This window comes from Eupeodes corollae, chromosome 1 (genome assembly GCF_945859685.1).
Source record: "Eupeodes corollae chromosome 1, idEupCoro1.1, whole genome shotgun sequence".
Taxonomy (NCBI): Eukaryota; Metazoa; Arthropoda; class Insecta; order Diptera; family Syrphidae; genus Eupeodes; species Eupeodes corollae.
Genome location: NC_079147.1, coordinates 93424836 through 93439694, shown reverse-complemented (window position 1 = coordinate 93439694; position 14859 = coordinate 93424836). Strand labels below are relative to the sequence as shown.

The window sequence follows — 14859 nt, the reverse complement described above, 5'->3', positions numbered from 1 at the left end:
CTTCATAGCTCACTTATTGAAAGAATAAATATTCCTGTCGGAGCTATGAAGAGGAAGATTTTCTTAATTTTTCTAAAAGAATTCAACCGTAGGTGGAACAGTCTAACGCACTGTACTTTATATGGACTACTATAATAACATCCGTTCTATCCCACTTTTATGCAGACCCAGGCATGATATAACTGCAATATGTACCAGACATTGGCCGATAGGACAGCATGCAGCAAAGTTGTGTATCCTTTTCAATACTTACTGCGGTAGCTGCGTAGACCCACACTTCCTCTGTAAATGACCTGCCCTGGCCAGTTGTAGAATGTTAAGCTTTGGAGGGGCATACCTTAAATCTTGATGAACTTTCCGATATAAAAATCACATACCTGTTTTACTTTTTGAACACTAAGAAGTGGCTTAAGTGTCGCTAATGTTGTCAATATAAATACGCCATAAAATTATCTTTTTTTAACTTCCCATAGGAAGTTATTGTAATGGGTCCGATTTGTCAAATTGAAAATTTTGACATTTCTCGACGTTTCAAGGTTCCTAGAGTCGAAATAAAAGATTTTTAGAAAGATGTCTGTGCGTGCGTGTGTACGTACGTTTGTACGTCCGTACGTCCGTACGTCCGTACGTCCGTACGTTCGCGACGTTTTTTTCGTCGTCCATAGCTCAAGAACCAGAAGAGATATCGACTTCAAATAAATTTTGTTATATAGATAATAAGGCAGAAAGATGCAGAAAGGGCTCTCAAGAAAATTGGGTGGGTGTTTTTTTTACCATAACAGTTTGAAAAAAAGGTGAAAATTTTGGTTAACCCTAAATATCTTACGAACCAAAAATGCTAGAAACTTGAATTAAATTTTATATAATAGATTGTAACGTGATATCAAACAGATATATTTTTTGAAAAAAATCAATGAAACGGTTTTTTTTTAAATCAATAAAACTGAAAAAAAAAAAATTTTCACCTCCAAAATTTTACGACTGAAATATGATTTCATCTCTAAAACAATTTTGTGCAACGAAGAATAATGTTTTTGACGTCTGATAAAATTTTGAGAAAAAACTAATTGACAGCTTTTTTATAAAAAATAAAAATCTAAAAAATAACATTACTCAAAGTTCGTAAAAATTGAATATCGATTCAAATATTTTTTTAAAAACTTGAAATTTAGGCTTCAAGCTTATTTTATCTTAAAAGAAATATTGTTTTCAACATTTTGAAAAATGTGGAGAAAAATCAAATTGACAGTTTTTTTTACAAAAAATAAAAACCTAAAAAAAAATTTATAAAAGTTGGTAAAAATTGATTTTCGACTCAAATATCTTTTCAAAACTTTGAGATATTGGCTTTAATTTACTTCTATCTTTCAAAAAATCTTGTTGTCAACACACAATTAAAGTTTGAAAAAAATCGAATTGACACTTTTTTATAAAAAATAAAAACCTAAAAAAAAATTTATAAAAGTTGGTATAAATTGATTTTCGACTCAAATATCTTTTCAAAACTTTGAGATATTGGCTTTAATTTACTTTTATCTTTCAAAAAATCTTGTTTTCAACATTCAGTTGAAGTTTGAAAAAAATCGAATTGCCAGTTTTTTTACAAAAAATAAAAACCTAAAAAAAATTTATAAAAGTTGGTAAAAATTGATTTTCGACTCAAATATCTCTTTAAAAATTTTAAATACTGGCTTCAAAGTAATTTTATCTCATAAGAAATATTATTTTCAACATTTAGTAAAATTTTAAAAAAATCGAATTGACAGTTTTTTTTACAAAAAATAAAACTCTAAAAAAAAAAAGCAATACTAAAACTTCGTAAAAATTTACTTTCGACTCAAATAGCTTTTTAAAACTTAAAAATATTGGCTTGAAACTTATTTTATTTCACAGAAAATATTGTTTTCGATATTCAGTAATTTTTATATAAAAATCCAACAGTCCGTTTTTTCATAAAAATTAAAATCTACAAAAAATAGTACGCAAATTTGGTAAACATTGATACGAGTACATATAGACAAACTTTTAAGCAAGACAAATCGACAGACGGGATGGGAAGTTATCAGTGTGGGTCGCATCCCAGCCTCTTTTTTAAATAAAGGTCTAACGAGTTTATGGTATGAAAACATCGCATTCCAGTGCTAATTGAGCCATCTCTAACTACCTATTTACGTACAGACGTTTGCGTTCATATCTTTTTTGTATTTGTTAAACCTTAACCGAGGTCAAAAATAATAAATGTTCTAAATCATAAAATATGGATCACAAGATTCATTCATACGTAACAAAAACTTATTAACTCCACATAGGAAGTTATTGTAATCGGTCCGATCAGTCGAATTGAAAATGTTTACATTTCTCGTCCCTAGAGTCTTAGTCTAAATAAAAGGTTTTTAGAGAAAAGTACGTCCCTACTTTCGGGAAGCTTTTTTCGCGATCCCCATTTAAAGAACCAGTAGCTATAAATTTTGTTATACAAATAATAATGCAGAAAGGTCTCTCAAAAAAATATAGCATTTTGAAAAAAAGTGAAAAAAAAACTTACTAAAGAGTAACGCTAAAGTGATTTCAATTAAATTTTATATAATATGTTTTGACGTGATACGAAACTAATAAAATTTAAAAAACCAACTAACGGTTTTTTATAAATCAAAAAACTGAAAAAAATCATTTTCAGCTCGAATACTTTAAGAACAAAAATTTATTTTATCACCAAAATAATTATATGCAACGAAGTTTTTGAAATGTGATAAAATTTTGAGAAAAATCGAGTTTACAGTTATTTTACTTAAAAACTATTCAAAAATTTAAGATATTAGCGTCAAACTAATTTCATCTTATAAAAAATATAGTGTTCGACATTCAAAACATTTTCCGATCCGAAATTCAGTTATTTTCATAAAAGTTAAGATCTACAAAAAAGTACCCAAAATTCGATTTTTACTAAAAATCTAAAGTTAATAAAAATATATTTTGATATGAAATTGTTTCCTTATATGCAAAATATTGTTGGTAATTTTAATTTAATTTTCTTAAAAAACTGACAACCTAAAAAAAATATAAATACAGTCAAATTAACTTTCAAAACGTTATGGTAATATTTATATCATAGCTTCAAAAGCAAAGTCAGTCAAGTCAGAATTTAAAAAATTATTGTTTTTTATTCATAAAAAAAAATGTATATCCTCAGTTAAGTGTTTATTTATTTTAATATTATCTACTTTTATGAATTTGCATAAATGCAGAGTTTTGAACCAAGTCTTCTTTGCCTTTGTTTAACCAAACGAAAGAACTGTAAACAAGTGTAAAGGCCGAACAAATAATAAATAATTAATATTTTTATGTTTTGAAGTCGTGATGACATGATTCATGAGTACAAGCACTTTAGATTTTTAATTCTAAAATCAATGTTTCTTCTGACACAAAAAAAAGAAATTTTAAGGTAATAAATGAAAAAATCATAATTGTATTTCTTTTAAATGCCTTTGTTACATAAAAACACAATATTGTAATTATTTATTTACTATTATTTTCTTTTAAACAAATATATGATGATTTCCTTTGTTTTTAAATATTTATTATAAAGCATAAAGATATCCAGTTTAGTAGAAAATAAGTTTTATATAAAAATCAAATTTGAGTTTGTAGGCATATTTTAACTTAAATACCTTTAACGTAGGATCTCCTTTTAAACTTAACATTACTTATAACCAAGTTTTCTAAACCTAAATAAATTGAAAACACACGAAATTATAATTTTACCTTCTTAGAGCTGATTATTTAAAATTTAATGAATTTAAATTACAAATGATTTGCACATACTACTAAAAAAAATAGCCAACTCATTTTAGTTTAAAAAAGAGGCTGGGACGCGACTCCCACTGATAACTTCCCATTCCGTCTGTCGAGTTGTCTTAATCAATTAAATTATTCTTAAACATTTAAAAAGTACCAACAATATTTTACGTATAATAAAATAGTTTGATTTTAAAATCTATTTTTGTGAACGAGGTTTTTCGTCGAAAACCATTGCATTGCTTAAAAGTTGAATGAATGATCAATTTTTCATCAATTTTTGCCAAATTTGCGTACTTTTTTTGTTGGTTTTATTTTTTTTTATGAAAAAACAAACTGTTGGATTCTTATACAAAAATTATTGAATATGGAAAACAATACTTTCTGTGAATTAAAATGAGTTTGAAACCAATGTTTTTATTTTTTTAAAAGCTATTTGAGTCGAAAGTTAATGTTTACCAAGTTTTGGTATTGTTTTTTTTAGGTTTTTATTTTTTGAAAGAAAAACTGTCAAGTCGTTTTTTTTCCAAAATTTGTTTCTTATAAGCTAAAATTAGTTGGAAGAAATGATCTCGAATTTTTGAAAAGATATTAATTCGTACTAACTTTTGTTAATTTTTTCTTTGGTTTTTAATTTTTTGCAAAAAATCTGTCAATTCGTTTTTTTTCAAAATTTTACCAAATGGTGAAAACGTTATTCTTCGTTACAGAAAATTTTTTTCATCAAAAGCATCTACATTTCATTTCATGGTCGTAAAATTTTCGAGGTGACAAACATTTTTTTCCCAGTTTATTTGATTTATAAAATTTTCACTTTTTTTAAATTGCTATGGTAAAAAAACCACATACTAAATTTTTTTTGAGAGCCCTTTTTGCATCTTTCTGCATTATTATCTTTATATCAAAAATTATCTTAAGTCGATATCTTTACTGGTTCTTGAACAAGGGACGACGAAAAAACGTCACGAATGTACAGGCGTATGGACGTACAATCGTAGGGACAAATCAAACCGATCACAAAACGTTCTATGGGAAGTTAATAAATTTAATTAAATAAAAGATTTAAAACAATAATTTTTTAATTTTTCACATTATACACACACGAAAAACAAATCAAAATACAAACTAAGCCTATTGTATTTTTCTATTCGTGAACGTCCTTCGATATTTCTTAAGGTCAAAGTAGGATACAAATAATAACTTAAAATCATTCTTTGTTTTCAAAATACTTCAGTTGAAAATCATATTTTACCAATTTTGTAGTATTTTTTATAAACAAAAATGTCAATTGGATTGGTCTAAAAATTTGACCAAACCTTATGTATCTTAATATCTTTAAGTTTTGCGAAGCTGTTTGAATTGAAAATCAATTTTTAGCAACTTTTAGTAGTACCTATTATTTTTAACATTTTTTTTTCACGAAAACTGTAAGGGATTTCTAAAAAATCAAAATTAAAATTATTTTAGACGTAATATATCTTTTGTTCGTAAAATATTAGGGGTTACAAATATTTTTCTTAGTATTTGTGATGTACAAATTAAACTTTTTTGATTCAGATTCTAGGGACCTGGCAAGGCCGGATCCACACTTTTAATCAGGGGGGGTAAGGTCACACACTTAGGTAAGTTCTTACTCACCGCTTCAAAATGTTCTTTAATGTTTTGTAACGGAGGCAAACAAATTAAATAACATAATGTGGATCTACCTTAAATTTACAGATTTCAATTGCTAAAGTCGAAACTTTAGTTATCAAATTATTTTAGAACACTGTTGTCCAGCAAGGTATGGTCTAACTATTTCATTTGGATGACTCCCTACATATGAAAGCATTCCAAGATTCCAACAGTTTTTTTAAATATGCCACATTTAAGAGCTAAAACTCTATAGTTTCACGCGGAAATTGTTTTGAAATGTAGCTTTTTTTTGAAAAATATAATATACTTTTCTTGTTTCCATTTCTATTAATGCGAAGAACGCTACAAAAATTCAAGAGAGACGATCTGATATGATGAACTGTCGGCTTTTTTTGACGTAGTTTTTTCGGACTCTATTTCCGGGAGTCTATTATCACTATAGCTATCATTCTGCTTACTCGTACTTTGACCTTAAAGGAGTCAACAAAACTTATAATTGTAGAGAAAAAAATGCCTGGTTCTTGAATTTGAGGATAAAGGTGCATTTAAGATCATACATTTTCTAAAAAATTAAATAAAAACAAATTAGGAAAAGAAATAAGTTGGGAAGAAACGTTTGGTACACATAAATTACACGTTTCAGAATCTCTTTTAACTACAATTCTCAAGAGATTCAAAGCTTTTATATCAATAAATATACAACGTTTATATTAACTTCCCATAGGAAGTTTTTGTAATGGGTCCGATTTGCAAAATTAAAATTTTTGACATTTCTCGCAATTCAAGGTCCCTAGAAATAAAAGATTTTTAGAAAGATGTATGTGCGTGCTTGTGTACGTACGTTCGTACGTCCCTACGTTCGCGACGTTTTTTTCGTCGTTCATAGCTCAAGAACAAGTAGAGATGTAGAGATACAGAAAGGGTTCTCAAGAAAATTGAGTGGGTGGTTTTTTTTACCATAGCAGTTTGAAAAAAAGTGAAAATTTTGGTTAACACTATTTTGAAAAAAAATCCATTTAACGTTTTTTTTTTTACAAAAAATAAAAACCTAAAAAAAAAATTATAAAAGTTGGTAAAAATTGATTTTCGACTCAAATATCTTTTCAAAAATTTGAAATATTAGCTTCAAACTTATTTTATTTCACAGAAAATATTTTTTTCGATATTCAGTAATTTTTATAAAAAAAATCCAACAGTCCGTTTTTTCATAAAAAATAAAATCTACAAAAAATAGTACGCAGATTTGGTAAAAATTGATACGAGTACATATAGACAAACTTTTACGCAAGACAAATCGACAGACGGGATGGGAAGTTATCAGTGTGGAACGCATCCCAGCCTCTTTTTATGTTTTTCAATTAACCATTAGTTTAACAAAAGTGTCAATTTGTTGTTTTTCGGACATTTCTACTATTGAAATTCGTGTTTAAATCTCAGTTCAAGAGCATCCAAAGCAAATTCACTTCAAAAGTAGATTTAATTAATTTTGTAAGGCCTTTTAAGATCTTTTGTATTCAACAGTAAATCAATTATGAAAGAAATAAAATGCATGACTGGGTCGCTAGAACTTGCTAATGTTTTCCAAAAAGTCTGTTTAAAAATATTTACTATATTTTAAGATTTAAAAATGCTACTTACTTTTTTTTCCAAAATAAATTTAAATTTTAAATTTTGTCTTAAAATTATTTTTGGTAAGCACTAAATTAAGTGGTTGAAGATATAACTTTTACATTCAAATGTCGTTATCGAGTTTTGTAAACAAAATTAACATTTTTTTTAAAATGAATAAAAAAGAAATTATATTTTTGATCACCAAAAATCATTACCAATTTGATCATCGACAAGAGCTTGCACAGAAAAAGAAGATTATTGAAATCGGTGCATTAGTTCTTGAGAAATTTTAAACAAAATGAATATGGGATACTCTTCTGGAGAAATACCAACACATGTTTTCCTTGTAGAAAGAAGCCAAATTAAGAACACACAATTTAGAAAAAGTTTTTAAAAAAATCACACATTTTTAAGTTGACGAATTCTTATTCTTTTTAAGAACCTAAATATTTACTATTTTTCTTAGAAACAAAATTTTATGAAAATAATTTAAAGTATGACTAAAGTTCTTTCAACTTTTAATTGTGTGAAAACAAAAATTTGAGTTGTTTTGACAGCAAACCGCTTTTTGGTGAATGGCGATAAATTACTTTTAAATCTTTACTTACACAACTTGATTGTATATAAGCTTTATGGCTCATATGACCCCCCGTCCAGGATCGTGCATTGTACAAACTTGATGTAATTAATAATTCAAAATGTAATGTAAAAGTCCTTTAACGCAATACCATTAGTTTTGAATTAAAGTGAATTCCTTCGAAAAAACGCACAAATTATCTCCCAGGGCGGGAAGAGGTCATAACTCCTAAGAAGAAATTAAAATAAATACAAATCTTAAGAACTACAATTTGTATTGAATTCATTTTTTTCTCAGACATTTTCTTATCGATGCAATTTGGAGCTGATGATATCAACTATTAATTTGTAAGCCAGAACTTTGTCAGTTAAAACCTCTTCCGTACATCAATAAACTCCGATGGATATACTTTACACTTAACACTTTCCTCATTTGTAAAGCTGTATCAAAAAGAGTCAATATTTTTTTAACATTTTCGGGCAGTCATATAAAACCTAGACAAGTTCTTTTTTCTCACGGTTTTTATAAAACTATTAACACATGTAAAATGTACACCAATAGCATACTTACGGATAAATTTCCTTCCGCATCATTTGTTATTTTAACTTACTTTTATCAGCTTCCATCTTACGACAGCCATTTTTCCTGTTCCATGTTATTCAAACATTCCAGTACCAATTAAATTTATAAATAAAAGTCTTCTTCCACTGTTTTTATTTTCATTTTTAAAAATATTTATTCTTTATTTATCATTTTCATTAAAATCACTCGTCCGAAACATTTTAATTCATTCTCTTAAAAATTTACTTATTACAAAAATTATACCAAAATATAATCACCACCAGTAAACATATGAAAAAAAATTAAATAAAATAAACATCAAACTTAAACTTTCGGAACTGGAATCACCGGCTGGAACAAATTCAACCTTGCATCCGCATTTCCCAATTTATTGGTGGCATTGCAGAAATAGTCACCATAGTCGCGTTCGTTGGTGGACAAAATGCGCAGGACCGAATTTGTTGTCTCATGTGCGGTGGCCATGTTGGTGATGCGATAATTTCCACCCGACTGTAGCTGAGAGCCGTCTTTGAACCAAAAGACCAATGGTGGGGGATAGCCCTGGACGGAGCACTCCATTTCAGCGGCGTGTGTCTTCATCTGGGCTACTTTTGGACGAACCACTGAGATCTGAGGCCGGAATTCAACCTCAACGCGAACAATTCTTTCATTGGGGACACCAACTCCGTTGTCGGCGATGCAATAGTAGCCACCGCGGTCTAGGCGGTGTGCTTTCCGGATGTGTAAAGTGGCTCCGCGATGGTAGTTACCACCAGCAGGCATAATGGAGTTATCCTCCCTCTTCCAAGAGAGATTGGGCTTGGGAAAACCATCGGCATAGCAGGTCACCTCGATATTCTCGCCCTCCTTTACCACTACGCTTTTGGGAGTCTTCTCTTCCGAAACTATGGGTGGATGCTTGACGGAGAGCTTTAAGCTCTTTGTCACCTTGTCGATGGCGGACACAATCACTTGACACTCGTAGGTACCCATGTCGGAGGCTTCGATTTTGGCGATTCTGAAGGAGTAGGTGGCACTGGCGTCGGTCTTTATCTCCTTGATGGTGTATCTCGGATCGGACAGACTGAGAACACCCCGAATCGACAGCACTACACCTCCACCAGTGCCCAGATCATTGGTGCTCTTGCTCCAGCCGACAGCGTAGTTCTCCACATTTTCGACGGTGCAATTGAATTCGACGGCTTCTCCCACACTCACCACCTGGTCCTCGGTGATGCTCGAAATAACAGGTGACTTTGAGGATACTCGCAGTACTGCCGCCAAAATCAGCAGCAATTTGAATAAAAACATTTCCATTCCGATTCCGACGCAACACAGCTTCTCTCTTGCTTGTGAACAGATCTTGACTGAACCGACGCGACGCGACGATAAACGTTTCTAAATGAAATTTTCGGTTCGGTATCTCGTTGTGATGGCAGCAGTATTTCTATTTTTTTTTGTTTAATTTTTAGCTGCAATCAAAATTAATCGGAAGCACAACTAAACAAGCAGCAGGAGAATGTGGACTTGAGTCTTGAAATTCTGAGGTCATTCCATTTCTATATCTGCTCTGATGCCTGCCTCACTCTTATGCTAATCTCGGTCTTCTGGTGATACGGACTTGAAAAGAGTCTTGGGAATGAAGTGAAGTGTACAATCGACGGGACGGCAACGGCAACAGAAACGACAACGGCGACGACGACGACGACAACGACAGCGGTGGCGTTTGTCGGCGACAACGATGATGATTGTGGCTATCAATGTTTACACATGAGATATCTATAGTCCCGTTGAGTATGTGCCCGGCCGGATGATAAGACACGAGGAGGAGGAAATAAAAGCAATGACGGATGATTAAATTATGATTTTTTTGTCAATCAAATTGAATGCGTCACTTGGAGGAGGCGACTTTACACAGAGAACGGAAATTGATGGCGGAGAATGATTTGGGGAGCCCGAAAAAATGTTCCCACAGTTCCATGAACTTGTAGTGGGCAGTTAACAATTTCTTTGTTTATTTTTTTTTTTTGTGTTTTTTGAGGGGATGATAAGAGGAAGAGAATACAAAATTATGATCACAAAATTTCAAGACAGTTGATGTTCACCCGAACCTAACCAAGACACAACTAAGAGAAGAGCTGAACTCGAACTGATAAAAGATTTTAATTCTAACGGCTTTGAATTAGTTGTTGTTGTTGTTTTCTTTATAGCACACTGACTGTGTGTCTCTGGTATCTTTTCTTTGCAACAGGAGGGACAGGGCAGATTCAGTTGTTCGCTCACCTTATTCGCACTCCACAGGGAATATTCAGATTGTAGCATCAAGGCAGGCAGGGGTAGGTATTGTGCCGACGACGACGACGTCGCTGAGGGTATAGTTTCTCATTGGATGATTGATGACCTCTGGCTAGGGAACAATTGCTGTTTAAATGGATGTGAGACGCAGCAGTTGGAAGAGAAGGTAGGTATGGAGGTATGTGCGATGTGCCTATGGTTTGGCCTTGGCCTTATCCTTTTATTTTGTTCACGTACAGAGATACATAAGTGCAAGGCTGGGTATCATGGGTTTTTTTTGTATCGGTTCTTTCTATGAAGACATACAATATACATACCTAGACTCACCTAGGAAAATGGATTTTGAACTTGTGTATGTGTATTGTTTTTGTTTTTTTCTTTTCAACGCATTCATAGTTTTAAATAAGACCTTGACTTTGAGCGATGATGTAAAACAGGGTTGCCGTCAGAGATTTGTTGACTCGAGAGCATTTTCTTAAACTCATCTCTTAATGTCGACAACACAATCAACATTTTATTTAGCCATATGCGGTGCTACACGTGAATTAATTAAGTAAAGGGTGATTTTTTTGAGGTAAGGATTTTCATGCATTAGTATTTGACAGATCACGCGGGATTTCAGACATGGTGTCAAAGAGAAAGATGCTCAGTATGCTTTGACATTTCATCATGAATAAACTTACTAACGAGCAACGCTTGCAAATCATTGAATTTTATTACCAAAATCAGTGTTCGGTTCGAAATGTGTTTCGCGCTTTACGTCCGATTTATGGTCTACATAATCGACCAAGTGAGCAAACAATTAATGCGATTGTGACCAAGTTTCGCACTCAGTTTACTTTATTGGACATTAAACCAACCACACGAATGCGTACAGTGCGTACAGAAGAGAATATTGCGTCTGTTTCTGAGAGTGTTGCTGAAGACCGTGAAATGTCGATTCGTCGCCGTTCGCAGCAATTGGGTTTGTGTTATTCGACCACATGGAAGATTTTACGCAAAGATCTTGGTGTAAAACCGTATAAAATACAGCTCGTGCAAGAACTGAAGCCGAACGATCTGCCACAACGTCGAATTTTCAGTGAATGGGCCCTAGAAAAGTTGGCAGAAAATCCGCTTTTTTATCGACAAATTTTGTTCAGCGATGAGGCTCATTTCTGGTTGAATGGCTACGTAAATAAGCAAAATTGCCGCATTTGGAGTGAAGAGCAACCAGAAGCCGTTCAAGAACTGCCCATGCATCCCGAAAAATGCACTGTTTGGTGTGGTTTGTACGCTGGTGGAATCATTGGACCGTATTTTTTCAAAGATGCTGTTGGACGCAACATTACGGTGAATGGCGATCGCTTTCGTTCAATGCTAACAAACTTTTTGTTGCCAAAAATGGAAGAACTGAACTTGGTTGACATGTGGTTTCAACAAGATGGCGCTACATGCCACACAGCTCGCGATTCTATGGCCATTTTGAGGGAAAACTTCGGAGAACAATTCATCTCAAGGAATGGACCGGTAAGTTGGCCACCAATATCATGCGATTTGACGCCTTTAGACTATTTTTTGTGGGGCTATGTCAAGTCTTAAGTCTACACAAATAAGCCAGTAACTATTCCAGCTTAGGAAGACAACATTTCCGAAGAAATTCGGGCTATTCCGGCCGAAATGCTCGAAAAAGTTACCCGAAATTGGACTTTCCGAATGGACCACCTAAGACGCAGCCGCAGTCAACATTTAAATGAAATTATCTTCAAAAAGTAAATGTCATGGACCAATCTAACGTTTCAAATAAAGAATCGATGAATTTTGCAAATTTTATGCGTTTTTTTTTTAAAAGTTCTCAAGCTCTTAAAAAATCACCGTTTATAGCGAGTAATTTTTTTAGAGCTACAGGATGTTTGAAAAACAAATATAGAATTCGAAAAAAGCTAATAATCTTCATTGAATTCGAAAATTCCACATGTGTGAGCCTGTCAAACATCTCTAGTGGTCATTTAATTTAATGATTCAAAATTATTTTCACGTAGTCCTATTTTATGATACACTTTTTAATATTTCGGCTGATATCTCTCAAATAAATGCTCCTATGATGTTGGCTTCAATGATGTCAATGAAAACGAACTTGACGCTATAGACATGAATAATAGTCAAGAAATAAATCTTTAACAAAATACGGATTTTGCCAGTAGGTATATAATCTTCAATAAAACAATGACTTTTCCTGGATGCGTTTCTAGCTCTTATAATGCTCCTTGTTTGTTTTCACTCTAAATACGGATGATTTTCTTGTTAACGTATTAATTCAACCAGAAATGAGCTTGAGTCGCCGGTGACAATTTTTCGATAAACAAGTGGATTTTCGGTCAAGTTTTCAAAGGTCCATATTTTAAAATTTAATTTAGTAAAATTTTCCACATAGTGGATTTGGAGTAACAGAGGCCAAAATGGCGCTCAATCGATAATTCTTGGTCAACACTAAAAACTTCCGATACAGCTGCGATATATAATTAAGTTCGCACTTTTTATATCCTTTTTGGTAATGTAATGTCTTTTGTCTTTACTCTTCTGATTTTTTTTCTGTAAATACTTTAAGTATAACTCACGAGCCAAAACTTTTCATCAACAAAAGAAGACATTCCCAATTAAACGTCATGGACTTGGATTTTTTCGAAAAGATGTAGTTTTTGTGACACAATTTTTGACTCCTTAAGAACAATTATTGATATCTCAACTATGTAGTTAAATAAAATATTCACGAAATTCTTTGGCTTGGCATAGAGAGTACGAATTTAGTAATTATGAGCACAATACAAATACAAATATGTTGACAAAATTGATACATTCACACACGCGTATATAACCATTTTCTCAAAATATCTTATTAACTTCCCATAGGAAGTTATTGTAATGGGTCCGATTTGTCAAATTGAAAATTTTGACATTTCTCGACGTTTCAAGGTCCCTAGAGTCGAAATTAAAGATTTTTAGAAATATGTCTGTGCGTGCGTGTGTATGTACGTTCGTACGTCCGTACGTTCGCGACGTTTTTTTCGTCGTTCATAGCTCAAGAACCAGAAGAGATATCGACTTCAACTTAATTTTGTTATACAGATAATAAAGCAGAAAGATGCAGAAAGGGCTCTCAAGAAAATTGCGTGGGTGTTTTTTTTACCATAGCAGTTTGAAAAAAAGGTGAAAATTTTGGTTAACCCTAAATATCTTACGAACCAAAAACGCTAGAGACTTGAATTAAATTTTATATAATATATTGTAACGTGATACCAAACAGGTATATTTTTTGAAAAAAATCAATATAACGTTTTTTTTTTTATAAATCAAAAAAACTGAAAAAAAATTTGTCACCTCAAAAATTTTATGACTGAAACATGATTTCATCTCCAAAACAATTGTGTGCAACGAAGAATATTGTTTTTGGCATCTGGTAAAATTTTGAGAAAAATATAATTGACAGTTTTTTTTATAAAAAATAAAAATCTAAAAAAACATTACTCAAAGTTCGTAAAAATTGAATATCGATTCAAATATCTTTTCAAAAACTTTAAATTTAGGCTTCAAGCTTATTTTATCTTGTAAGAAATATTGTTTTCAACATTTTGAAAAATTTTGAGAAAAATCGAATTGACAGTTTTTTAAAAAAAAATTAAAACCTAAAAAAAAACAATACTAAAAATTGATAAAAATTTACTTTCGGCTCAAAAAGCTTTTCTAAAAATTAAAAATATTGGCTTCAAACTTATTTTATTTCACAGAAAATATTGTTTTCAATATTCAGTAATATTTATATAAGAATCCAACAGTCCGTTTTTTCATAAAAAATAAAATCTGCAAAAAATAGTACGCAAATTTGGTAAAAATTGATACGAGTGCATATAGACAAACTTTTAAACAAGACAAATCGACAGACGGGATGGGAAGTTATCAGTGTGGGTCGCATCCCAGCCTCTTTTTTATTGTAGATGTTTGCATTCGACTCTTTTTACTTGCCACATACATATTCGATTTTCGAAAATCGTATGATATTAGGATGATAGAAAAGTCGAAAAAAGAGGTTAAACGAATCCGTCGGTATGACCGTATAGGTATTGGTTCGTTTGAGTTAACCCAGATACCTCGGCAATGTTCCGTCGCCTTTTCAGTTTCAGCAGTTGTGCGGCAGCTTCACTGATAAACGACATTTCTAAGCCGGCGTAGCCCACCGTCCGCTGCTCGTGCCTTAACAACCGCTGTTGCCAGAAGCACCTGATGTGCGTGATTGCGATCACCATCTATCGCGTGGTATTTAAACGTTTGACTGGAGCTGTTGTTCCCCAATCGGCTGAAACTCAGGCGCGTTGGATATGAACAAGTATCCTTTTGTGATCGTACCGTTC

General features: G+C 32.1%; 1 protein-coding gene across 1 annotated transcript; it reads right to left on the bottom strand.

The window, feature by feature from the left end:
• Positions 1-8326: 8326 nt before the first annotated feature.
• LOC129942117 (protein amalgam) lies at positions 8327-10310 on the bottom strand. The gene has a single exon (XM_056050929.1). It carries the CDS (start codon positions 9494-9496, stop codon positions 8504-8506), a length of 993 nt encoding a protein of 330 aa, XP_055906904.1. The 5' UTR covers positions 9497-10310; the 3' UTR covers positions 8327-8503.
• Positions 10311-14859: the final 4549 nt, after the last annotated feature.

Excerpts from the sequence above, each read along its gene's own strand:
- LOC129942117 (XM_056050929.1), bottom strand. The coding sequence starts at position 9,496 with ATGGAAATGTTTTTATTCAAATTGCTGCTGATTTTGGCGGCAGTACTG.